The sequence below is a fragment of the Anser brachyrhynchus genome, assembly GCF_964034855.1.
Source record: "Anser brachyrhynchus genome assembly, chromosome: 2".
Lineage (NCBI taxonomy): Eukaryota > Metazoa > Chordata > Aves > Anseriformes > Anatidae > Anser > Anser brachyrhynchus.
The window spans coordinates 70531930-70557989 of NC_137695.1; the positions used below are offsets into that span (position 1 = coordinate 70531930).

The following is a 26060-nucleotide window of genomic DNA, read 5'->3' on the forward strand; positions in this document are numbered from 1 at the left end:
CTATTCAAGAACTGGATCTTCCCCTGCAGTACATCTAACAGACTTCAGATGTAGACATAACCCCCCCCCCAAATATCTGTGGAAGTTCCTAGGAGACAGGTTGTACTTTCTCACCTACTTTCTTGATTTGTAATAGGCCATTTAGTTTCTTAGTCCAGCAACAGGGGATACTTTACATATAGCAGAGTGTTTAGACACTGTTCCGATCTTCAGAAAACATTGGAAATGCTTTTCAGGTTAGGAGCTTCACTTCAGCTGGAAACAAAATTACCATAACCCCATCTATTCCTCACCCCAGAAAGGGAACATGCTGCAAAAAACAGGCAGCGTCATTAACAGTGATTAGCATTCGTGCCTATCAGTTCCCTCTTTTTATCTGTAGCAACTGATAACATTCATAGACAGGTAAAGCTCCTACAAATAAAGCTCTGTAGCAGCAGTTGTCTAAAACCGTCCTGAATTCTTTAAAGTGATCACACAGGTAAGTACACAATGCCTACCCCGAGGAATCTGCACTGTACTGTGAATGGGAGAGGACAGGACAGTCTCAACCTATACAGAACATTTTCTGCTATGGGCTGAGGAACGGTCATGGCAAAAAAAAAAAAAAAAAAAAAAAAAAAAGCAGTTTCAGACCACACTTGTGTCCTCTAATCCTGTGGTCTTCTTTCTTAGCTCAGACAAAATCTCAGGTAAAAGGAGGCAGCAGGCAGCCAGCAGCCAGCAGTGCACAACAGGCAACAGCAAGCCATTATGTGAACAATACCTTCTTGTCCTTTTCTCAACCTAGGCTTTCAGGGTGGTATTACAGGAGGTGACCATTCAGGTTTTGAAAGATCCTCCTATCCCACCACACTGCTTGGTTAAGCCCTGTCACTTTATCTTTGTTCTGCTCATTGTCCAAAATTGCACGGTGAACATGGGAGAATCTGACACACAGTTTCTCACAGCTGCAGACAATGGGCTGGATCATGAGCAGAAGAAATATGATTCTGGTCATCATCGAGCCTATAATCAACTGTGGAAACTGGCTTTCTGCTTCAAGGATATAGTTTCCATTATTGGTGCTATCTTAATCTTCCTACTGAAATACAGAATCAGAAGTCTATATTCATCAAAAATGATGGATCATGAAAAACAAAGTGCCTATACACTATTTTTATGACAAAGCTAGGATTTACTGCTTTTTTTTAATGGTTCTTTCTTTCTTACCTCTAAGAATATCCATAAGCTAAATTTAATAAGCACACAACAAATACTTTACAATTTCAAAAGTTTATTGCCCAGAATATCTGACTTGGTGCAGTTAGATTTATATTTTTTGTTGTTACATGGAAATCAAGCAAAACAGTAGAAAACAGAGGGAACAGTAAAACAAAACCCCAGCCTAATAATAGCCCTTTATGCTTAAGAAATAGCCCAAGTTATGCTTAAGAAAATGGCTAGCCAAACATACAGAAGTAGAACATGTGGAAGACAGAGCCTTTCAAGTTATAGTATAGATTCTACAGCAGTATTAAAGGTATTTTCTGTCCATATTGTTAGTATTTTTTCTTCACAATAGGAAATTGAGAAAGGCCTGTGTTGAGGGAAAAAAAATCTTCAAGACTTTAAAACCTCAGTTATCAGCTTATAGGTTGACAGTTGCAGTTAAAAGAAGGCAAATAATAGAGTATTTAAAATATACAGAGACCCATTAAAAATCCAAACACTAGAAGGAAATGGCAACTGAAAGTCCAAATTCACAAATAAGACTTTCTGCATTTCCGTAATCTGTACTCCAGAAATCTGCATTCAAGCATTTTACAGCTTTTTCAGAAGAAAAGTTGAACACACCCAGGAAAGACTTAAAAGTTTGTTTTGGCCATGTCTTTATTTCTTTTGTTTCAGCAACATGATTTTGCTTGGGCAAGTAACAATAGGACCACCAAACCATATTGCTTTGGGTTTTACTTTGGGTTCTTCTGTTGTTGTTGCTCTAGGAAAGGGGATATAGATTAATCTAGACGATATTAAAATGCAGACACATTGCCTCATTTACTAGCGCCCAACAGACCCACTGCTGAAGGTTGAGTATGAGTAAGAATAAGAAGAGGTTGCCGATGCATCAAAACTTCCCCTCCTAGACCCACTGCGTGAGCCTGAACGTGAGCCAGAGCGAGAGCCAGAGCGAGAGCCAGGTGCTGAGGAGACATTGTAGGGACTGGATATACCTTTAGATGAAACAGAGGCTGCTTCCAAGAGTTTAAGACCAGTGATGTCTTCCACCATTGACCGACTCATTGCATCTTTGTAGGATATTTTCAGCTTGGTCTTGGGGCAGGTCAGAATTTTGGGATAGCTGTTGGTGTCTTGCAACTTCTGGGCAGCACGACCATCAATCAATCCATTCCTAATGGCTTCTTCAGTGCTTATTCTTCCACGTACTTCTGGGTCCACAAGACCTCCAGTGAGGTACTGGAATTCAAGGAACCGCTGCCCAGCCTCATAAGGCAACCATTTTTCCTTCACCGCTTCCGCTGCTGACATCCTCTTGCGTCCACCCTTTATGCCTTCAAACCCTAGGAAGGCCTTCTGCGCTGGTTTGAGCCGTGTGGCCATATCCTGATCAACGATACCTTGATTGGCAGCTTCCTGAAGGGAAAGCCTCTGGCCTGTGGTAGGGCATATTATGCCCCCAGTGCAGGCCTGGGCTTCAAGCAACCGTTGTCCAGTGATGCTGTCCACAATGCCCCGCTGTATAGCTTCTGAAATGGAGATTTTCTCCAAGTTTTCGGTGTCAAATATGGCTGCAATGGGACTGCACTCCTCCATAGTCTCTGAGAATGAACCACTCCTTATCATCGAGGAAGAACTCCTGACACTCAGCACTGTGGGAGACCGAGTCACTGACTCATGCCGAAACACCTCATCAGTGCCATTACGGCAGGAAATCATGTCTGCAAACTGTGTCAGGCTTAAACTGCCAGAACGGTACTGGTCAAAAAACTTCCTCTCCACCAGACCTTTATCAATAGCATCTTGTATATCATACTGGCTACCTGTTTTCCTGTCAACAAGGACTACTCTACTGCTACCATCTGATCCTGTAATAGTTATTTCTTCCCACTCACACTCCTGTTCAGCTAGCTCTGTATAGGTATCATAATCTATGAGGCCTTTGCTGTACGCCTCCTGCACTGACATTTCCCTGTTTGTTTCTGGATCTACAATAACAACCCGGCGCTTCCTAAGGGTGTTCTTCTGTGAGGTGTGCACCACCTTCTTCTTTTCTCTCAAGGGTAGAAGGCAGAGACCTGTTGCTTCATCCTTTATGCATCTTTCTTTCAGCTGCAAGTAGGTCAAGTTCTCTTCTGTATTGGGATCAAAAAACCCTTTGGTGTCATCACTTGGATCACTGAGGATCTGGTTGAGCTCCTCGTTGAAGTAGCCACGCTTGTAGGCCGTCTCTACTGGCAAGCGGTAGCTTTCTTTGGGGTCGATGATTCCGCCAGTAGCAATCTGGGCCTCCAGCAAACGAATGCCATGGCCTCTCTCTATGAGCTCTTTGTTCATTGCTTGAAACAGAGAAATGATGTTTCCAGTTTCTGGGTCTTTGTACCCAGTGACAGCTCTTTCAGCAGAGAGAAGTTTCTCTTTAAATTCAATTCCAACAAGACCTCTTTTGTAAGCTTCTTCAACAGGCAGCCTCACATTGCTGACAGGATCTACTATGAACCCTGTGGCTGCCTGGGCTTCCAGGAGTTCAAGGGCTGTCCCTGGTCTAACCAAGCCTATTTTCATAGCCTGGTAAATGCCAAGTTTCTCTTTAGTAGCCTCATTGTAGATACCTGCAATACAACTAGAGCCCTGAAGGAAATCAATAATTCTCTCACTCACTTCTTCCACTGTAATTGCACCTCTTTCCAAGTCATTCCTTGTTGACTCCTTAATAATTCCAGCCTCAAGCAACGCATCTGCTGAGACAGGCTGCCTGATCCCTTGGAAAGACATACTTCTCTTCTGCACTGGGAGGAGGAGCAAGCCAGTATGTGGCTCAATTCTGCATTTTTCTTTCAGCTGCATGTAAGTGACTGCCTTTTTGGTGGTGGGATCAATGAAGTTCTTTGTAGCACTTTGGCAGTTGTTCAGAATCCTGTACAGGTCTTTGTCAATCAACCCACGAGATAAAGCTATATCTTTGGGTAGGAAAACACTGTTGACAGGATCAACAATCCCTCCTACAGCCAGCTGGGCTTCAAGCAGACGAATCCCAGTTTCTCTGTCAACTAAGTTTTTCTTGATGGCTTCAGATAGTGGCACAGTTTTGCCCGAGAAAGGATCTTTAAATCCTGTAATAGCCTTTTCTGCTGTGTAAATTTGTTCTCTGTCATCAAAATCAATCAGATCCCTGGCAATAGCACTGTCCACAGTTAATACCTCATTGCGGTGTGGGTCTATCACACCTCCTGTTGCTGCTTGGGCTTCCAAGAGCAGAACTGCGTTTTCTGCTGTAAGCAGCTGGTTCCGTTTGGCCTCAACAAAGGAGTACTTCTGTCTGGGCAAAACAGACACTCCTGCAATAGCACCTGCCCCTTTGAGATAGGGTTCAATGTCAGCAGCAACCTCTTCCACTGACCTCTGCCCCTTCAGCAGTTTATCCAATGTGACTTTGTCTATAATTTGACACTCATACAGCTGCATTGCTGTAATCTTCTTCCGCAGCCCACTGAACAGCAACTTGGAGGCATCAATACAGAAGTCTTCCTCAGTCTGCGTAGACCTGTGAGACCCATACGGGCGTTGCTTAAGTTTCTCAATCTCTCTTTGCAACCTGAGACGCTCAGACTCCAACTCTGACTGGTTTTTGACAGCAGTCTCTTCCAGTCTGCATCGGTATCTCTCCTCAATCCGTTTAATCTCCATCTGCAGCCTTTCAATCTCAGTCCTCAGGGTGTTCTTTTCCCTCTCGCTCTTCTCTCTCTCACACTGGATCTTCCTTATGGATTCCTCCGTCCGGGAGTGCTGGCTCTTCCACTGATTGAGATCATTCAGGATTTGTTGTTTCTCACTTTCCAGGCGTTGCTTCAAACGAGACTCTGATTCCAGGCTAACTTTCAAACGGTTCAGCTCCTCTTCTAATCTCTGCAGCCTGGCTTTGTCTTGCTCCAAAGCACTCATTTTTATCAGCAAGGTTTCTCTTTCTTGCATAATGTGACTATACTGATTTTTGGATTCTTGAATCCTATTGGAAGCCTAAAATTTTAAAGAAATAAACCAAGAGAGGATGGTTAGAGTTATGTTCTCTACTTACAATGCTCTTCAGCCTGTCATTTAACCTGCAGCAATCTGCCACTGGAAAATGTTCTAGTCACTGCAGTGCCTTACCCAAGACCATGGACACACAGATGAACCACTGAAGGTACATCTGTCCCTTCACTGACAGTATCTCTAGTACCAGAGACTCCATTCTGTTACTCTTAGTCAACGTTTTCTGGTGATTTAGTTAGTACTTCATGGCTTTTTAGTACTTCTCATACTGCACCTACATATGCACAGAGCATTCAAGATTCAGTAAGAGTCTGATGACCAGTAGGTGTACACTGGCATAGTTCTACTAACCTGGGTGAATTTACATCAGCTAAGGACTGGCCATAAGTGGATAAAAAAGGAAATATGACTCACTTTTTCCTTTACTATTAGTTTCACGTTACTCCAAACAATTTTACTTGTGTTCCTTTACACTTTAATTCCCTTTAGTTCTTCATATATGTATATATATACACACACATATACACAAACATCTACAGGCACGTATGCACATGCACATTCAAATGCAGTCCATATTAAATGGAATGCAAGTTTACATAATTTGTAACATGCATATATATGTACACGTCAGATAATGTTACATATTAATATTTTTCAATCAGTATTAAGATTATAAAAATAAAGAAAATAAAAACTTAGTAAAGGAAATAGCTGAGAAAGAAAGTATGGAGGGAAAGTACAGAAAAAAGTAAAGAAGTATTTTCACAAGTTCTTACTTTTGTATATTTAAACATTAGCTCTTTGAACAAGGCAGAAGAGTAAAAGAACAAAAAAATGTTTTCTTTAACCTATCTATACTGTCACCTCAAGCCTACGGAATAAGGGCCAATAGTGAAATTTACAAGTGCCATTAGTGACTTAGGAACTGAAGTCCCAACAGTTAATGAAATTTAGGTTTTAAGTATTTTAGGTACAGCTGACTACACCACCTTTCATTCGTCCATTTAGTCAACACTTTACACAGCTAAGCAGCACTGTGACAGCTTGTTTGTTGTGGTTTACTTTATGATACAACTTACGTCAGCCTCAGAGGATGGCTTTAACACATCCAAATGGAGCTGGCCAAAACAGCTCTGGGAAGCACACAGCCAAAGCACAGTGGTACTCCATCTATTCTCATTTTCCCTTAGGATGGTTTGGTGGAGACTGGGGTACAGACCTAGGGTTTCCTTCAAGCTGAAGGCAAGGCCCAACTAGATGACAGAGACAGTTTACAGTTTCCTATCACAGTTCCCAGGGAGTAAAGAGGCTAAGAGAGCGGCCAAATCCTGCTATTTTTCTTTTAAAATTAACAAGGGAAGGGGCCATAAAAGGGATATTAGTCACAAGTACAGTGAACTCAAACAGTAAGGGGTGAAGTAAGTTGGTTCAAATGGACATTGCAATTAATTATATATCTGAGAGATAGTAAAGCTGGGATCAAAATATGTGTGAATACCTCTAGAGCCTGCTTTTGGAATTTTTCAATTTCCTGTCTCAATTTTTCCCTTTCTTTCTGTAAATCATTAATCAACCCCTGAAGTTCCAGGGTTTGCTTGCTGCTTGTCTGAAGCTGATTCTTTAGTTCAGCAATGGTAGTATTTTTCTCATCAACTTCACTTCTGACCATTCTGAGATCATCATACTCCAATCTAACATTTCGCAGCTCTTCTTCCAGTAACAAGTGTTCCTTGGTTAGGTTCTCAGTGAGAGACTGAAGCCTTTCAATTTCTATTTTGCACTCGTTCAAGTTTTTGCTCTTCTCCTCAGAGGTTTTCTGTAAGTGCTCATATCGTAGGTGAGCCTGCTTTAATTGCTCCTGTTCTTGAACCAACTGACGGCGTAAAGTCTCAATATCAGATGTGTATTTTCTTATCTCCTCCATGTATCTCTGCTTCTCTCTCACATGACCATCTAATACTTCTCTTTGGTGTCTAAGGTCATCTTCATTCCTCTTCTTTACAATAGACACTTCCTCTATCTGCTGTGTGAGATTAGTTATTTTAACTGATTGCTCTCTCAGAGATCTCCTCATGCTTTCTATTTCCTCTTCCAGTTTCTTTCTCCTGGCTGTCTCTTCCATTACACTTTTATTCTGCCTGCAAAGTTCCTCTTCCAGCTTATGCTTCTGGATCTGCAAGTCTTTTACAGTGCTTTGGAACTTTGCACTTTCTTGATCCCTGCCTTTTTTCTCTTGCGAAACTCTTTCATAGTCAATTTTCAATCTGGCCAGTTCCTGCTCTTGGATCCTCAGCTTGTTAATTGTCTCAGTAGCACTCGTGTTTGCTTTCTGCAGGTCAAACTGGACTCTTTTTAACTGACTGTTCTCATCCTCTAGTTCTTTTCTTTGACTTGTTTCTACATCCAACAACTTTCTTAGCCTTTCGATCTCTTTGTTTCTCTCTTTAATGGTCTTAGAAGCATCATCAAGTGACTGTTTGTATCGCATGCTTTCATCAGAGTGCCTTTGAATAACTTGTTTTAGCTCAATCTCCAGCTGCTGTTTCTTCTGAGAAAGCTCTGAGCCAGCTGCCTTCTGTTGCTGAGCATTCTCTTCTATTTTCCGTAGATTATCTGTTGTTTGACTTATTGTATTCTTCAGTCTCCTAATTTCCTCACACAAATTCCTATTTTCTCTCATGGCATTATCAAGCTGTGCTCTATAATTATTAGTGTCCTCTTCCTTTTGCATGGTGACCTGGTGAATTGTGGTCTTTGTGATATTAATCTCAGTTTCATATTTGTTCTTTAAGCTAATTATTTCCTCATCATAACTGTTCCTTACCTTAGCCAATTCATTTTCAAGTTCCCATCGGCTTTTAGCCTCTTCCTGAAGCTGAACCTTTAGCCTTTCCAGCTCCTTAGTTTTATCCTGAATAGTAGAGGCAGCCTCTTCAAGAGCCTGCTTGTACCTTGAGTTGTCTTCACCACGAAGCTGAATGATTTGTTTCAGCTCCAGCTCTAACTGGTGCTTTTGCTGTGACACCTCAGAACTGCAAGCCTTGTGCTGAAGAGCATCTTCCTCTGCCCTCCTCCGCTGATCTGTGGTTTGCAGAATGGCATCATTCAGCCTCACAATCTCATCCTTAAGGTCTCTGTTTTCTCTTGTCAGTCTGTCAACCTGGGCTCTGAGACCTTTTGCATCATCATCTTTCTGTGCAGCTATCTGCTGGATTGTAGTCTTCTTAATATTAATTTCAGTTTCATACTTGTTCTTTAAATTACTCATCTCCTCGCTAAACTGGTTCCTTACCTTAGCCAGCTCATTTTCATATTCCCTCTTCCGTGTGCCTTCGTCCTGAAGAAGAACCCTTAATCTTTCTATCTCGTACTCCTTCTCCTTGATGACCTTCTCAGACTCTAATTTTTGCCAACCAAGGCTGTCTTTCTCATTTTGTCTTGTTTTCTGCAGCTGGTCATAGTCATTCTTCTGCTGCTCATATCTGTCCTCCAGCAACTTCCTTTTCCTTTTCTCATCTTCAGTCTCGTAAGTCAACCTGGTTATTCTATCATTGAGATCTTTTATTTGAGCATAGCATTTGTCCAGGTTTTGCTTAGCAGAATTTCCATCCATTTCAGCCTGCCTTTTCATCTCCTCCAAACTCATCAGCTTTGCTTTGAGCTGAGAAATGTCCATCTGGTACTTCTGTAGATTTTGTTCCAGGAATTTATGTTTGTTGTTTGTCTCTGAATTCGAATCCCTGGCAAGTCTGAGTTCTTCTTCCAGGAGTTCAATTTTGGTGGCTTTCATCTGCAAAACGATAACAGAAAAAGAAGGAGGGGGAGAGGAAAAAAAACACAGACATGTGACAACTGTTTCAAAGTTATCAAAAGCAATACAATATATAGTCACAAATCTGACAACTTACAAGATATGTCTAAAGATGTTTTTTCTTTGCTTCAGTAAGAGCTCGAAGTCTTTTTTTTTTTTACTTAAAGTCATCCAGGCAAATTCTGGCAAATTCATTATTTATTCAGATTCAGATCTTATTCAGAAACCAACATGATGAATTTCAGAGGGAAACAATACTTGATGGAGGAGGGAGATGCCATACAGTTGGTAAAATCTGATGTACAAAGAGTTCACCAGCAAAAAATTAAATAGCCTCACTTAGAATCTCCATCTTTTTCAACTAGGGGATGCAAGTCACCTGGATATCACATCTTAAATGGTCTTCCCTGTTTCCTCTAAGCTGAATGGAGTTACTCCATTTAAAACATTAGATACCAACACTGTAGATACGGCCTGAAATGAGGTGTGGCCCCTTAACCACAAGGAGTAAGCTTTCAGCACTGAGATAATTGTATTCTTACTGAGGTCAACGCTCTGGGAGGAGGAGAAGAACCTCCTGCATGCTTTATCAAGCACCTCCTATTTACCACAAAGGCTTTTGTTCTTCACCTCACGTGTGACCTTGGAGGTAACCCTACAAGACACTGTACTCTTTAAAAAAAAAGTTGCATGAAACTGCTTACATGCCTCCTTTGTGGCATACCACTGAGCCTCCTGTTGCTTGAGAAAGCTCAGGGTTTAGTTTTGTGAACTGTTTAGCACTGTACTAAAGCATAAAGTCTTCAACAATAGTGCTAACCTGTGATAAAAATAGAAAGTAAAGGAAATAAGAGGCAGATTACCTTCAAGTCCTCCATGCTCTTTAACATTTCACTTAAGAATTTGTAATAATCTCCTGATCTTGTAAGAAGCTCTATGTAGCGAGCCTGAGCCTCGCTAGCCTTGAAAAGAAATGGGGAATTATCATCAGCTTGTATTAAAGAGTTAGATATGAGCATACCTATGCCTCAGACCATTTAAAGAATTCCAGTCCACTTGACAGCACATGCTACTTGACAAAGTAAAAAGCAAAGTCTCCTCCTCACAACTCCACACGACTTTCTGGGGATCCCAAGCATACATATTCTCCCTTCTGATAAACCCACACCTTTTTCAATATTATTTTCCCCCACGGTGCATATGATATTAAATGTAAGGCTCCATCCCCTGGTTCTTCGTGCTCTTCCTGTCTGACAGTCACAATTAATCTAAGTTAAACTTTTAATAGTGGTTAATTCCCAGGTTGAAAGTGACTATATCACTTGGGGCATGAATCTTACTTTCTCACAACATGTATATAATGGACATTGAGTAGGAAAGAGGTAAATTCCTGAGGGCTGTTCTACTGTCTAAATGAGCCCAAGTATGATTTTGCAGTGCAGCAACTATTCTGCAGTAATTACTTTTGCATATGTGCTTAGTACACATTACCAATGACAGTGCTAATTATTAGTATATAGCTGGATATGACTCATAATGATGAATAAATCTGCTCATACTGATGAATAAATGTAAATTCAAAAGATTGGTGGGGGAGGAAGGAAAGATACCTCTTGCAGAATCAGCACTGCAGGAGACTGAACCACACACTTCTTGATAGGTATGTTGAGCAATGTTTCTAATCCAGAACTGTAGGAAGCAACCTGAAGCTCATAATCCTGTAAAACAGCAGGGAAAAGTTCAGAACCATTTAGCAACTGCCAGAGAACTCTCTGGGGATCTGCAAATGCAAATAAAGGGTTGTATGGGGATTCTTTTGTTTAAATAGCTACGTTCTCCCTTGTTTATTTCTGGACATGTACAAATGACCCTCTCATTTGTGACCTCTGTCACAAACAAAGGCTCATCAGTTCAAGAACCACTGTGGAAGACTCAGAGGAGAATGACAAAGGTAAAGACACAACATATGCATTTTGCAAAGACAGCAAGATACGTGGTCCATTAATTGAGGGCTATCCTTCCAGAGGTGGAAAAATTCATTGGAACAACTAGTCTAGGTAGTGTTATCAACCAGAACTTCAGAGACTGTCTCTGTGTCTCTTCCATATCACTTTTGTCACACCATATATAGCAAGATCTTTGTCACAGAAACTAAGACCATTCCTCCCGCTAATCTGCATTTATCTTGCCTCCTAGACCAGATCCTAATCAGACCTACTTCCTAAGAGTAGAGAACAGATGGGTAGCTTATTTTTAAGATGTGAACTGGAAAGGTTGGTCTGGCTAGAAGGATACTTCAATTCTCCTGAAGAGAAGCTTTCACTGGTATCTCCCAAATCGTCCTGCCATTTTCAAGTGGCAAGTACACTTGATTACTTCCTTATGTTTTGTACACAGAAGCGTTTTACCCCACCGACTTCTGCATACACACACAGAGAACTGACATTTCACCTGCCAGAGGAGCAGAGACAATGGGACAATGCCTGACCATGAGAAACCACACCCTGTAAAAATGCTGAAATCCAAGTACCTTAATTGCAGCCGAGCACTGATCTGCATGCTTGAGAAGCTCCTCAACTTTGTCTCGCTTCCCACAGATTTCACTGTGCAAGTTCTGTCAAGAAAAAAAGCGAGCTGTGAAGCACTCCCTCAGATTTGCCAGCATTTCCTCTCCTCTACACACTGCCTCCACCAGAAGGTACCTGCAGTATGAGACCACTGCAAACCCAGAGGTTTAGACCTGAAATGATGTGTAGCCACGCCATTTCCACAAAGGCAAGCACACTGCATGTGAGAAAGCTGTTCTCCAAAAGAACGCCTACCAACTGAACAACCTACTGAGGTAGGGAGGGACAGCTGTGGACTCTAGCTTACACTTATTTACCCCATTTTTAATTTTATTTGGGGGCTATAATCTGTCCCATAAATTGCAAAAACATAAAGTTCCTTGAATTAATTCAAAGCTGCTGTGTAGAAGTGTCAGTCATTGTGCAGGAGACAAGCACAGTCTTGTTCATAATCTGTAGCAGTACTGACAGAAAATAAGAAGTATAATAATATTTTCTCTTTCGTAACTTCTACACACATGGTGTTTTTTGGTTGCTTGTATGTTATAATTCAGAACAGGCCACTGTGTTGAAGACTGCACTGATAGTGGTAGTTTCTGAATAGCAAAGCAATGTAAAGTCCAGTTAATTGCAGACAACTCAGTCAGGTGTTGCATACCTTCTGGTCATGTAGATATCTCATGATACTGTTGGAATCGCACAGCTTCATGGACTCGATAGAATCCTGCCTGCGCTTGGCATCACAGATCCATTTGCAAAGAGCCTGATACAGATCTCGGTAAGTTTTCAGCTGTTTGATCTGCCTTTCTAAATCCCATGATCTAGAAAAAAAACAGGGAAAACTGTTAAAATGGGAAGTACATTCTCTTTCTTTAAACATTTTTCAGTAGTAAGACACCTTGATAAATACAGTAATGAACTAAGTAAAACAATGGGCAATCTCTAAATGGAGATTCTGAACAAGAATATTAAGTAGAAGAGTATTGTACTTGCTAGTGGTCACCTAATAAGGGTTTTTAGTCCCTTCCTTTTGAATATTTTGCAATACACAGAGGTTGGCACTTCCTGTCAATTAAGTAGGGGATGAAAAAAATCTTGCAGAGGTAATCAAGGTAACTGGCACACTTGTTCCCAATTTTCACCAAAATAAGCAGCAACTACTCAATTTTTATCACTAGGACCAGATTTGGCCTGAATTAAAAAAAAAAAAAATCTATCAGAATATGCCTTCAGTTCAATAAAGTAATATGTATTTTTTTTCTCTTAGTTCTCAGTTTTTGTGCTTTATTTTTTTTTTAACCCTCAGGTAAAGGGTATTCAGTAATAAGCCTGATTGCTTTGATTAAGGGGCAAAATGTTGGCTAACTCCACAGCACATAGGCTCTACATTTTCTTGCTTGGTCTTACATAATTTCTTATAAAGCATGTTCAACTTATTCACAGTTACTATTTACAATTTACTACAGTCTTACTGCCCACAACTAATCTGTGCAACTTCACTTCCAGAAGACATTAGTTCTTTTAGACTTACTGTTAAGATGATCTTAGTAGTGATAGCAATAAGGAAGAAGCTACTAGGAAATTCAAGCAAACCTGTTATCTATCTGCTTTTCAGCCCTCTGCCAGCGGTCTATTAGTTGGGTAACTTTGTCAGAGAACTTTCCAATGTCCATATCATACAAGGTATATGACTGGCAAGACTGTGAGTGAATCTGAAGCATTTTCTGCAGTTCATTTTCAAGGGCATTCAACAGTGACTTCTTCATGTTTAGATCAGCTTTCATTTTCTGGAGGAAAAAATAATGTCATATTTTTTTTTTACTTCAGAGGATACTCAAACCTAATCATCAACAGCATGTACAATGTGTTGGGATCTAAATACTCTGTTTCTAATTCAGCATAGTATGTATGTCAATGCCAACTGGAGTTAACTTATTTAAAGTGAAATATATCCTTTGGTACTTATTCTCAAATAGTTTACTGAACCAAAGCCCTCTCATGCCATACTTTGTAGCCATCATTTCAGTTTCTCAGAGCTATTTGAGCAGTTCCCAAAAAAGAGCCTGCCCTGCTTGTTCCTAGAAACAAATGACTAGAAAATTTCATTGCAATGTAAATAGCTGTAGGATCAAGACTCAGAATTGCCATACACAGTTTTTAAATACTTTTTTAAAAAATATTAGTTAAAGATCTGTACTGGTTACTTATGTTTTTTTCTTTCCTGATTTGCATTTTCATAAATATCTTACACAGAGATGTTGTTCTACACACACACAGTGGTATGTGTTCACATACTTGCATACTGTGGGGTAACACTAAATGGCATACACAGTGCAAGCAGTGCTCTCCATTGCATCCCCCAGACATGGGGATGACTATATCCTCTGATAATATGCTCAAGCATTTATTTTTGTGTTAAAAACAACTCCCAGCAACTGAATCTGCAGCTTTCAGGTAATATGGTAGAAGAGTAACCTGGTTGTGCTCCATTTGTGCCACCTACACACCTTTTCCCTACTTCACCTGAGAAGAAAAAAGGAAGAAGGAACAACTATTCCACTAAAGGCACTCAGTGCACAAGAGGACCATCTCAATGGCAGATAAAGATTGCTTCTGCAAACCATCTTTGTGAACAGCAAAGTAATTACCCTTTGCCTTATCTAAGATGAGCAGTTCTCACTGTAAGATTTGAAATGGACTCTACAAAAAAACAGGACACAACAACACTCATTTACTTGTCACTTGTTACAAGAGTATCTAACAAGCTTTTCTGCAAGAAAGGAAATATTGCCTTCAAATCTAGCTTCATAAGTGACATGAATAGAAAAAGATAATTTTGTTCAGAAATGGTTTATGGAGACCTTCCATGCTCCTGGCTTTGCTATGGGGGCAGCAACACCCAGGGGATGAAAGTAGTAGTAAACTGTATATTCCCTCCAGTAATTTGCAAAAACATCATATCTCTACGTCCAAATATGTTAGGACCAGCTCTTCCACCTCCTGCCATTTCAGGAGGTTTCCACCCAGCTCAACAGACTAGTGATGACTGCTACAAATTCTGTCTTGCTGTGTCCTTGGGTCTTAGCTTCTCACCTTTAGACAAGCTCGATAAGCCTCCACTTTATCAAGATCCAAAGGAACAGTCTCCTCTTCAGACAGTCTGACTTCAAAAACTCTGATCACATCCTCTGTTTGTAGAATAAGCTGGAGCAGACACCTCAGTACATTCAAGCTACAATAAATAATACAACACAAGACAAATCCATTACGGACTGAAGCAGGAAAGGTGCTAACTCTAATTGGAAGTCATTAGTTAAAGAGAAAAGACAACACAGACAAAAATTCAGCGATACCCATGATTCTCTCTCCCCCCTTTTTTTTTTTAAAGTCTTTAAGAAAAGAAAAAATTCACTTAAGTATCTGTTTCTACCTACATAGAGAGCATTTGTAGGAAAGAAGGTGTAATTATATACCCCTGATAACAAAAGGCAGATTTATGGACTAAGAATTATGGAAGAAAGTGAATGATTTATTGATATAACCTCAATTTTCTTACCTGTCTAAGTAGCCAGCAGAAACACCATTAATATTCTCCAGTTTTTGAAATAAGGCATTTATCTCTGATTGCAAGTACACATACTTTTCACAGCCCCTGAAGTTAGGCAGCAAGTCCTTATGCTTATTGAGGGTTTCAGCCATTATTTGAGAGTCATTCTGCACACCCTAAGGAAAGAGAATACCTGATTTACACATTTTTGGTGGCTGAATGATCGTTCTACAACACATAAGCTATTGGTCTCCTTATCCAAATAGTCTGGTCTTAACTAACCAGCTGGACTGAAGAATGAAGCAGTGCCTCGGATAATTAACATTCTGCAGTTCCTATTTTGTACCATCCACAACAGGTAATACCTCTTTTTGAGCACCTCTTCCACTCTAGAACTCAGCTCTGTAGCAAGCAGGTCACAGAATGCCTTATTGTCAGCTACTCTCAGTGGACACGCTGAAGTCCTTCTTGCAACCTCACTGCCCCCAGAAGAATTTCTCAGACCGAATCTGTTCCCTTTTCTTACTAATCTTCTCTTTCCAGTCTCCTTCAATAACTCTTATTAAGAGTTGGAAGGGGGAGAGAGTCTGTAAGCCTCAAGTACGCACTCGCATCCCACAGACAGCGCTTCAACAGTAGCTGGCAACGTGGGGTCCTTAAAAAAGGATGTTAACAGTGATTTAACCTGGATGAGGCTTAACATGAGCTCATGTCCACTTGACATCAAGCTTTTTGTACTCTTAGCTTGCCAAAATTAGTCTTCTAAAACACAAGAGTAAACTTTTTCTACTTGGGCACCCGGATAAGGAGCTAAACACCAATCCAAATATCATGGTTAGCTTCCAATTGAAAAATCTAGGCACAGGGTGTGGGTGTGTCTTTCCCAGCTGATCAGGAATACAATTGCAGTATGCCCTGCAGGACAGTCATGATGATCTTAAGAAGCTCAATGAAAAACATACATAGTTACCTCTAATTCCTGTATTCTGACTGAAAAGTCATGCAGAGCCCCTTGATCCACTCCAAGTGGAGCTCTTTGAACCATCCGTATCTCTGAAGATTCAATCTGACGCCGAAGTTTCTGAAGCTCCATCAGCAGCCAGGCCTCCTGTTTATCATGTTCTCTATTTCTCTCATTAACTATAATGGTGTTTGAGGAACCCACTGGACAGGTCTCAGTTGGGATCACTGTAAAATTGTGTAAATGTCATCTGCCAGAGAACTGACCTCCTACACAGCAGAAAGCCAATGCAGTGCCAAACTGACCTAAGTACTGATTTGATTTGTAGAACTTAGAAGAGAGAGATCTGGGCCAGTAGGCAGCTGTTTAAAGTAATGAAGTTTCCCCTTCAGAAAAAAATAAACTTGCTTCCTCAAACGCAGTAGTGAGGTTTTGCTTCCTAACAACTGAAAACATAACAGACGGATTAAAACCCTCTCCTTTTCCCACCAAGTTCCATGAACTTCAGAGGACTATTCCCAGATTCACAGCCATAGAAGGAAGAAAGGAAAACATACCCCTCCCTGTGCATGGCCAGTTTTGTTTTACTGGTAGACAGCAATTACAGTTCTTGGACACGTTTTTGTCTATATGTTTATGAGAACTTTTTCACAAAGTGAAAATGCAGCCCCTTCTCTTCCATTCTAAAGAAAGAAACCCAAGCAGTACAATATCTGCAAGAAAACAAGGGGACAACAGACCTGGTTGCGGCTGCCGCGGTTGATTTGGCAGTTGTATTATCAAGGTTTGGTAGTGCTTCTGAGCATCAGTGAACTGAGTCTGCATCTTCCGTTTGTCTTCATCACCAAACATCTCTGAGCCTTGGCTGTTCCTGAGGAATTCTTGATAATGGATCTCTAGGTCAGTTATTATTTTCTGGTAATCTTCCTTACGCATTGTTTTCAGCTGAAATAAAGAAGACGAGTTTTGAAAAAAGGCAGCAACTGAAGAAGGTATATGACTAGTGAATTATTAAGGAACGTACTAATATACCTACAGAAGGGCAGAGGAACCTCATTTTAGAATAAAACCTACACAGGCTGCCTCCACAAGCATGTTGCACAAAGTGCCTTTTAAGCTAATCTATTCCTGTAAAAAAACATTTCACAACTTAAGAATACTGCAACTTTGCCTTTTACTGTGTCTATTCATGCCCTTGCATTGTGGGAACTAGTACAGCAAGTATGTGGTTAAGTCCCCTTAGCTGACCTTTATTTTTATCCATATCATGTTTCAATAGGAAAGCATTTTGCTTTTCCTTAAATAAAATGACAGCTTCTATACCGAACAGCTTGTGCAACACAGCAAAAGGAAGGCACGTGATTTTGCAGAACATACAGCAAACGTTGTTTGGGGTGGTAGAGGACAGGTCAGTGATGATGTCCTTGGTCCACAGTTAAGGCCTGATAGAGTATTACCTTAGCAATAGTCATCGCTCTGATTTTCTCAATGTCAATCATACAATAATGCCAAGATACCAGGCTCTTCATGTTGATGTACAGCTGATTCCACAGAGCCAGAATAGCTTCATAGTATTGTTCAATTCTGAGATGGGAAAAGAAATTCCATAGTCAAAACCTACAGCATAGCCACAAAATATCGCAAGAAACATCCACTAGAGGTTGAGTGTGTTAAAGTTTGCTCTCTACTAGAAAAAATATGCAAATGAATTTATCCTTAACTTTCAAATGAATAAGTAGTATACTAATGAATATACAACTAAAATTCCAAACTCTCTCCAGTAATTTGCGTAAGAACATAGGTATCGCTGCTAACCAGGGCCTGAAGTAATATTATGCACATAATTCTAAATACCAAAAGACATCAAAAAGTATTAACTACAAGACAAACCAGGCTTTCAGACAGAACTTTGAACAACCAGGACGAGACTACAGCATGAGCACAACATCTGAGCTGGTTCCTATATGTTGAATTGGCTCGTAGATTTGCACAACACAGCACACCCTAAGTAGTAAGTCCAACAGCAGCAGTACATGGATATAGACCTACCGACTGCTCACTCAAGCTCGTTTGCTGCATTGTGTAGACCTCCTGGCTCAGGTCTCTGTTAGCTTAGGGATTTTCTACACCGAGTACCCTTACACAAAGTGGCTATAAGAAGTGTGTTCCTATTACTGTTGGCGTCAAGCTGATGTCTTGCACATTTACAGAGCCTTGTGCCTGTTCTAACCTACGGCAGTTAGAGACAACTTTAAGGCAGCACACGTTACCAGGGATGAAAAAAGCCTTGTTAAAGTTAAGTTTTAAATATTTTTAAATCCCATCCTAGTTTCCAGCAAGTTTCACATCTTTCTCAAGTCAAGAGTCTAATCCTTAACTCCCCACCCTATAAAGGTGAGTGGCACTATGATTAGGACACAGACTGAGCTTTGTGGTCGGCTGCTATTTTAAGCAAACCGTATCTACACCCAGCAGCATATGCGCAAACCCAGGCAGCAACTCACTTTGTAGCAAGATCCACTGCTAATGGATTGGGTGGTGGGATGATAAGACTAACAGATGGCACCAGCATATCCACTCCTCCAGGGCCAGTCACTAACCACTTGCTGCGTTCATTATTGTCCTTCAGGATGCATTCATCTCCTTTGCGCACTGTTTTCTGTAAGAAATGCAGAAGAACATTTTTTTCCTTTAGTTAAGCAAGATGGGGTTTCTAGGAGAAAAGAAAGATGCATGTAGATCACAGAATCGGGAATGCTTCACAGCTGCCAGGTGCAGGTGTGAATCGTGGCTTTGTATTAGTGCACAAGATCAGTAGAGATTAACCCATTCCCCCTGAATCTGGTTTCCATGAAAAGAAAATCCTGGAAGTCCAAGTGGGAGCCACAGAACACTAGGCAGTCGCCAGCTGATCATCAGACTTGGGGCTTGCCATGACATACAGAGTGGACACATGGGCACTGTAAGCTACGCAATCATTTATGTCCGTAAGCCACCCCACAGCAAGATGGAAGCAAAAGGATGCATCCATACTTGTGAAGGGACTGGGAGCAAGTGCTGCAGAGCTAGATCCACTAGCCACATCTGCCAGAAATTCTGACACCCTGAGGCCACGGGTGTGGTCATGGTGCAGCTTACAACCCACATGCATCCAAGAGGGGAAAGCTCCTCCTGTCATTTATCATGACAGGAGTCCCTCACTGCATCACACCTCTACGGCCAGCAAATTTTTGACATTACTAGCAAAAGGCCACAGGCTTTGCTTTGACCTAACCATGCAGGATCTCTGGATTTGTCTGGGCTTACCTTCACCTGAGCAGATTTTAGCTTGTTTAACTGTGAGGACAATTGCCAAGCAGCCAGGTAACCACTGACTAAATTTGTTTAGCTTTGCTTACAGTAGCAACAAGTAGTTACTTTGTGTGCTTCTGTGATTGCAGAATAAAATGTGGTACAGAGCACAGCACAAACCCCAGACTGTAAACACAAATCACAATGGTCAGTGTCACTATAGGAGTGCAACCTAGTGAATCAGGTAAAACAGGTTTTACAGATAAAGAGCAGGAAAACTAGGTAATTGGGAAACAGCAAAGAAAAAGAGCAGACAAAGAGCACGTAAGCAGAAAATGCACCTAAGCATGGTGTTAAGAAACAACGCAGAAATAAACCCGAGCATCTCCAGTACCAAAGAGGAAGAAACCACCATCATTAACTTCATATTCCTCCCTGCAAAGAGCTGGGTATGCAAATGACCGATTGGACATTCCCCCACCTTTTGTCAGATGAAGTGCTGACTTAAAGAAAATGATGAAAGAACAGGGAAAGATGCTGGGAAGCATCTGTATAACAATTTTAACCCTATTAATAATGAGCCTTTCTTGTGCTAATTTGAACCATGAATGCTAATGTCATTTAAACTGGAATAATAATAATCATTTTGACTAGACATAATGCTATTTAAACTGAAATAATAATAATCATTTTGACTAGACATACTCAAACAATGTATGAGAATCCAAGTTTGTTTTTTTGTCCTGAAGAAACTCAAATGCTGACCAAAAGCAGACAAAAATGTTACACCTATCAACTCAGTAGCTTGATTACTAAATCATTTGCCATGTTTTAGTTTACTTGATGTTCATTTCAGCCAAAAGGAGAACACATTACCAGATCTTGTTTGTAGTCACACAAAGCCTTAAGGATAATGGGCTTGTTACTCCGGTAGTCTGGGTTACGTGGCTTCAGCTGCACAATCTTCTTGGATTTATTCACCAAACTCTGCACTTGCCTCTTGTATTCAAGAATTCTCTCCCGTTCATTCTGCAAAGATTAATTGTATGTTAAAAACTCATTCTGAAAATAAACCACATTTAGCTCCCACTGGTTTATTACAAGAAGCATACATCTGGAGCTCACTGTAGGCAAAACTTCCTTTAGCTCCAGTGGGATGAGTCTTAGGCCTATAATGTGAAACTGCAGTTTTAAAAAAAAAAAAGAGAAGAGAAACAACAAAATAAATATCTTCACAACTCCAGAAAAGACTATGTTGTTCTTCATACAGATCTGTAAGATGGTTAAAATGAGGTGTAAGAAACAGGAATAAATATAAAGAATTATTGTAATATTAATGTTAAAAAAAATAGCAACTACACTCTCAACCCTGACTTCATCAATTGCCCTTTATATCACTGACCTATTTTTCTTCATATATATTCAATTTGGAATTGCAGGAGCTAACTCTTGCTGAGCAAATTGCTAAAAACAAACAAAAAAACCCTTGAGTTCAGTCCTTTCAAAGAGACTACAGAGATATAAAATAACATGATGATGAATCATTTATTAAATGCACTTATCCTTTGAGGCAAAAATCTATTCTACCACCTATGAACACTAATCTTTCATTTTTTTAATTTGTTAGAAGGTCAGAAGCTTTGAAATTTGGTAGGCTCATTCCAGGTTTAAAATAAAGTAAAATAAAATAAAAAAATCAACAGTTCCCAAACAATATTGCACAGTTTAAGTAACACTGATCCATTTGTAGGCTATCCTAAGAAATGGGCATGAACATACCATTAACATTTCAAGTTCACGCAGTACTGTTTATCACCATTGCAGTACACATGGCTTAATATTTGGTATCTGAAGAGGGCAACCGATTTCCATGCAAGACAGAACATAACCTGTGAGTTGCGTGGAACAGTACCTCCAACTCTTTGATCTGCTCCAGCAAGCATTGCAGTGACATGCTCTTATCACACATGAACTTCTTTCTGATGGAGTCTTGTAAATTCTTCAGATAACACTCTGTGGCTTGGGCCTCTTCAAAGAACTACAAGAAAAAAGGGACGTGATTTCAGTTGCACACATCTCTCACAAAAATGTCCACTAAAAAATACTGAATTCCTTCAATGAGAAATCCCAGTTCACATCTGCCAGAACAGTAGCATTTTCAACAGCACGATAACACTGTATTATGTCTAATTGTGCATAGATTTAGGAAGATTTTGACACAGGAAAAATACCTGTGGTGGGATTCCCACTTTTAACAAAAGTAGTAAAGAACATGACAGATCTCCTATGAACCATTCATCACATTCACAATCCATAAACTAAATTCTGAAAGCTCTTACTTCAGCGTGTGTTGATAGCCCTGGAAATTCTTACACATTGAAAACAGCGAATACAGTTTTTTGTTACTCAATAATCCTAGCAAGTGAAATGAGCTTTTTGAAATTTGCAAATTCTTTAAAAAAAACCTGCTTAAATACGAAGGGTTTTTATTAAATTAATAATTCATGAATGTTTATCTAGTATAATTCAGTATAATTCAAAGTAAGTGTGAATTCTCCACATCACTACTCACCTGAAAGTAAGCTGCATTCTCTTTCAGATGTACATCAATGCATTTGGTAATCTGAAGGATCCAGCTCCACTGAGTTTGTAACGTATCCATGTAGGCCTAAGAAAAATAAAAATATACAGAACTCAGATCTTCACAGTGATCTCTCTCCCATACCTACACTCAAGTACAATTATTTATGCTTTACATAAATGCAAATGAAATGTCTGCTAAAACAAATTCATGCACACCAGAATAATGCAACTCATGCAAATAGTTCCCCAACTTTTAAGTGTCTACCTAACTGAAGAGAGTCAAATACACGTTTGTGGGATGTGGAGAGAAATTTGTTCATGATGTGAATTTTGTCTGATCAACATAAAGCCTGAAGTTCATGAGCAAAGGGGTGAAATGCATAAAATAGTAGTGCAAATAAAGTATTTCAATTGCGAATTGTCATGTTCTCCTTCCAAGGAGCAGGGTCAAACACAATTGCTTATGATGGCTACTTTTAAATCAGAACTTCTCACATACTCCTTATGCAAGTTCTTCAGAAAAGTACACACAACTTATTACTTCACTGCTGGAGCTTACAAGGATCTTTCCTTTAAGGCAGAAAAGGACCACAGAGGGAATTATGAATGGTGATCCTACACAACATGATAACAAATTACAAAGTAAACGCGTTGAAAAGTGGAAAGAACTCATTTTTTCCTATTAGCTTCTTTCAGCTTCAGGGTTCTTATGCACACTTAAAACTACAACTACAGCATATCCTAATAGGATGAGATTTTCCAAATCGTTACAGCCTTTGTAATTGAAATGTAAACATATAACAAGCCATGATAGCAAAAATATCTTGGCTAAGCTGTAGAAATGCACTGTGAATTTCAGTTGCAGAAAGTATTTGCACCCAGATTAAACATAAACTTTCAAAGGGTGTGGCTATCTTCAAAACATGCCTTCTAAGATAACAGAAGAAGAATGACATGCCTTCCTACTATAAATTCTGCTGCACTGAAGTTAACTCACATGAGGTACAGCAATTTCAATATATTTAGACAAGTCCCTAAGCCCCTGTATTAATTTTTATATACATCTATCATCAAATTTGGTAGCAATGAGATCTCCCCCAAGCTGTTAAGAAGGCTGCAGTAGTTGCGGCCAGGTTTGCAGAGGAAGGTAGTAATGTTTATTAGAGCAGTTCATACAGCTGGATGAAAAGGGAAATGATTTTTGGCAAGCAAATCCTTCTCAGGTCTAAATGCAGCATTTCGTTTGTGGACTTCCACTGAGAAGTTTTCCCACATAGCAACTAAAGGAGCAAGTTAAATCACATAAGTCTAACTCACCTCAATTTTGTCTGAAGCAGGGTGCTGGTTGAGAACTAGCTGGTCACTTTCCTGCTTTAGCTTGTTGAGTTCTTTTTCTTTAAGCTCCAGTTCACTCATACGTTTCTAAACAACCAAAACACAGCATTAAACTAGCCTCCAAAGGCACGGTGCTTAGAATAATTTACTTAAAATTTTCCAGATAGTTATGACTCTGTGAAATTATCCCTGCTAACTTTAAATATTAATTCTACTCTGTGCACTGAAGCTAAATATGAAGACAGCAGAATCAAAGAATGTAGTCATTTCAGTTCTAGTCTCTAGACTTGATGCTTCACAGAGAAAAGCATGCAAAATTTAGCCTTTCCTCTCAAAAAGGAATGATGGATGCAAGAATGATTGCATCTTGCAACATCCAGAACAATTGAACTTAAAAATAAATAAATAAAAAAATACATTTAGAGAATCCCCTTAATGGTGTGAACTTTCATTCCTTTTTTACTTTGGTAATCAGCTCCAACATAGGCTTAAGAAACACACATGCTCAATTTCCTTTTGTAACCACAGAAGACAAGAAGGAGCAGTGCAAACCACCTCTGACAGTGCTCTCAATGTGTTGCTGGCAAGACCATCATGGGAAGAGAGCAATTCCCTCCAGCATAGCCCTACTTCCTGGTGAAGAGATCAGTACCACATACAGAGATCCCTAGCCCCTGAGTAGTCGTAACAGGGAGAACTGAACTGCTTGATTCAAGTCCCCTACTTTAGCATGTCAACAGAATGACTTTGTGCACAAGCTACATGTGATTACTGGTTCTCAGTGAACTGTACTGATAAGGTCAGTTTCCAAGGTCAAAAGAATCCACAAGTGGTTGATTGAGCACAATCTTCCAGTTCATGTACAATCTTGATTCAAAAGGTTGTCACACAGTACTTAATCCAACAGTGTTTTGACAAAAAAAAAAAAAAAAAAAGGTACTTAGAGAGAAGAAATGCCTGCCCTGTTCTCCCTCAATATGCCAAAAGAGAGTCCACAGAAAGCAGGAGGAGGTTGTGCTGTCTTACAGAGAAGGCCTCCTGCTTCCTAGCGATATCTGTGTTCCTGTCACTCCAGTCGTAGAGAAGCTCCTCTTCCTCACAGTCATTGATCCACATGATCTCTCTGCTGGTGGCTTGGATGAGGTTCTGGAATTGACGGAGCTGATCCATTCTCTCAAACGAGTATTTCTGCAAGGAATTCCAGAGATGAGAAGCAATAAACACAGAAAAGCCTGTGCTGGGTGGAGAAGGGGTAGACAAAAGCATAGCATGCATATTTATGGTGTTTTGGTTTTTTTTGAACTAAGAATAACATTCCAAACCACACAGCTATAAAACCTATAGGCAATGGATAGTGGATAACATGCCTTGATCTACAGAGCTATGAAACCTGTTGGCAATGGACAGTGGATAACGTGCCTGGATTTAAAAAATAATGGGAATCTGAAGTCACCAGCTTCCTAAAGCCATTTCAAACACAAGCGTAGCAGACATGTAGGCAAGCAAGCAAAAAGACATAGGGGAAAATACAAGAAAATGACTGAACATTTAACATCACTTTTACTCGCATTTGCTGCTGACAGTATATCCTTGATGTTGTAGCAGCACCTTTTGCGCAGATGATGCTTCATGAAAAGATTCCTTCTCTGTCCTTACACGATAATAAATATCCTGTTATTTGAAACGTGTACAGGAAGCAGCTTCCAATTCTAAGGGTTACATCTACTATCTGCACAAGATTCTCAGTGTTTTACATGAAGACCCAACATGGACAAGATGCACAGCCCTAAACAAGATTTGGTTCTAAACACAGCTTTGAGTCATTTTTTAAGCTTCTAATATAGACTAACTCTACTGCTACATCCACTCCCATTAAGGAGGTAGAGTTCTACTCTTCACCTGCTTAGTGACCAACCTCCTTTACCCACTGCAAACTAGAAACTTCCTGGTAAGTCAATTATAAACCAGGTAATGAATTAATCTCAAATTCATGCCTCAAACTAAGTCTCATCTAAACGACAAAACACTCCTGAATGGAATTAGTTTTACATGCATCTATCATTTTGTTGAAGCTTGAAGTGTCCCTTGACTATCACACCAGTGCTAAGAAAACAAAAAGCATTTATCATTGAGGGTATCAGATATGAACATATCTTGTGCTCACCAGCAGTCCTTCGTATTCTTCCTCCAGCTGATGAACCGCAGCCTTCTCACGCTGAAACAGAGACAGCAAATATTTAGCGTGCCTTCTATGAGTTGCCTTTTTGTGGGTACTTCCTTTACAGTGCCAGTACCATGATATTATAATTTCATGTGATATTTTGGAAATGCCTGCAAGGTACATCGGTGAGCAGCAGATCTGTACCACTGGAGGGCCAGAAGTATAAAACCAAGGCTTGGACAAACTTATTTCTCATGACAATGTTATAAGCCAGGTTGAACATAACCCCTGTAACACAAAAACAGCTTCCAAAATTGGATCTCTTTACCAAACTCCTAGATAGCTTGTGGGGAACCACCTAGCCCTAGAGCTAGCTTTATGAAGACTGTGGAGTAATATAAACTATGATCCTGAGCAGCATGCTCCAATTTTTATTCCCATTTCTTTAACTTGGAACCTGCACAACCTTGGAACTAGTGTTTGATAGGGCTATATTATTAACTTTCTTATAAACAGAAGGGAAAAGAAAATAACAACCCTTCAGCTTTTCAGCT

General features: G+C 40.0%; 1 protein-coding gene across 4 annotated transcripts in view; it reads right to left on the minus strand.

Annotated features, from left to right (window-relative positions):
* Positions 1-1259: 1259 nt before the first annotated feature.
* Positions 1260-26060, minus strand: part of DSP (desmoplakin) — a 39799-nt gene continuing 14998 nt past the window's right edge. For 2 of the 4 annotated variants that reach the window (XM_080582733.1, XM_080582732.1), the window contains exons 6-24: positions 25510-25560; positions 24372-24533; positions 23328-23432; positions 22000-22095; positions 21340-21465; positions 20304-20456; positions 18641-18795; positions 17594-17720; positions 16877-17081; positions 16146-16363; positions 15185-15351; positions 14722-14860; positions 13222-13415; positions 12287-12449; positions 11592-11675; positions 10672-10779; positions 9925-10023; positions 6749-9040; positions 1260-5235 (exon numbers count right to left, since the gene is read on the minus strand). In XM_080582733.1, the coding sequence (XP_080438859.1) occupies positions 2041-5235; positions 6749-9040; positions 9925-10023; positions 10672-10779; positions 11592-11675; positions 12287-12449; positions 13222-13415; positions 14722-14860; positions 15185-15351; positions 16146-16363; positions 16877-17081; positions 17594-17720; positions 18641-18795; positions 20304-20456; positions 21340-21465; positions 22000-22095; positions 23328-23432; positions 24372-24533; positions 25510-25560 (7839 nt within the window). In that variant the 3' untranslated portion in view covers positions 1260-2040. The remainder of the gene's footprint in view (positions 5236-6748; positions 9041-9924; positions 10024-10671; positions 10780-11591; positions 11676-12286; positions 12450-13221; positions 13416-14721; positions 14861-15184; positions 15352-16145; positions 16364-16876; positions 17082-17593; positions 17721-18640; positions 18796-20303; positions 20457-21339; positions 21466-21999; positions 22096-23327; positions 23433-24371; positions 24534-25509; positions 25561-26060) is intronic. The other 2 variants (XM_080582734.1, XM_080582735.1) reach the window with 2 other exon arrangements.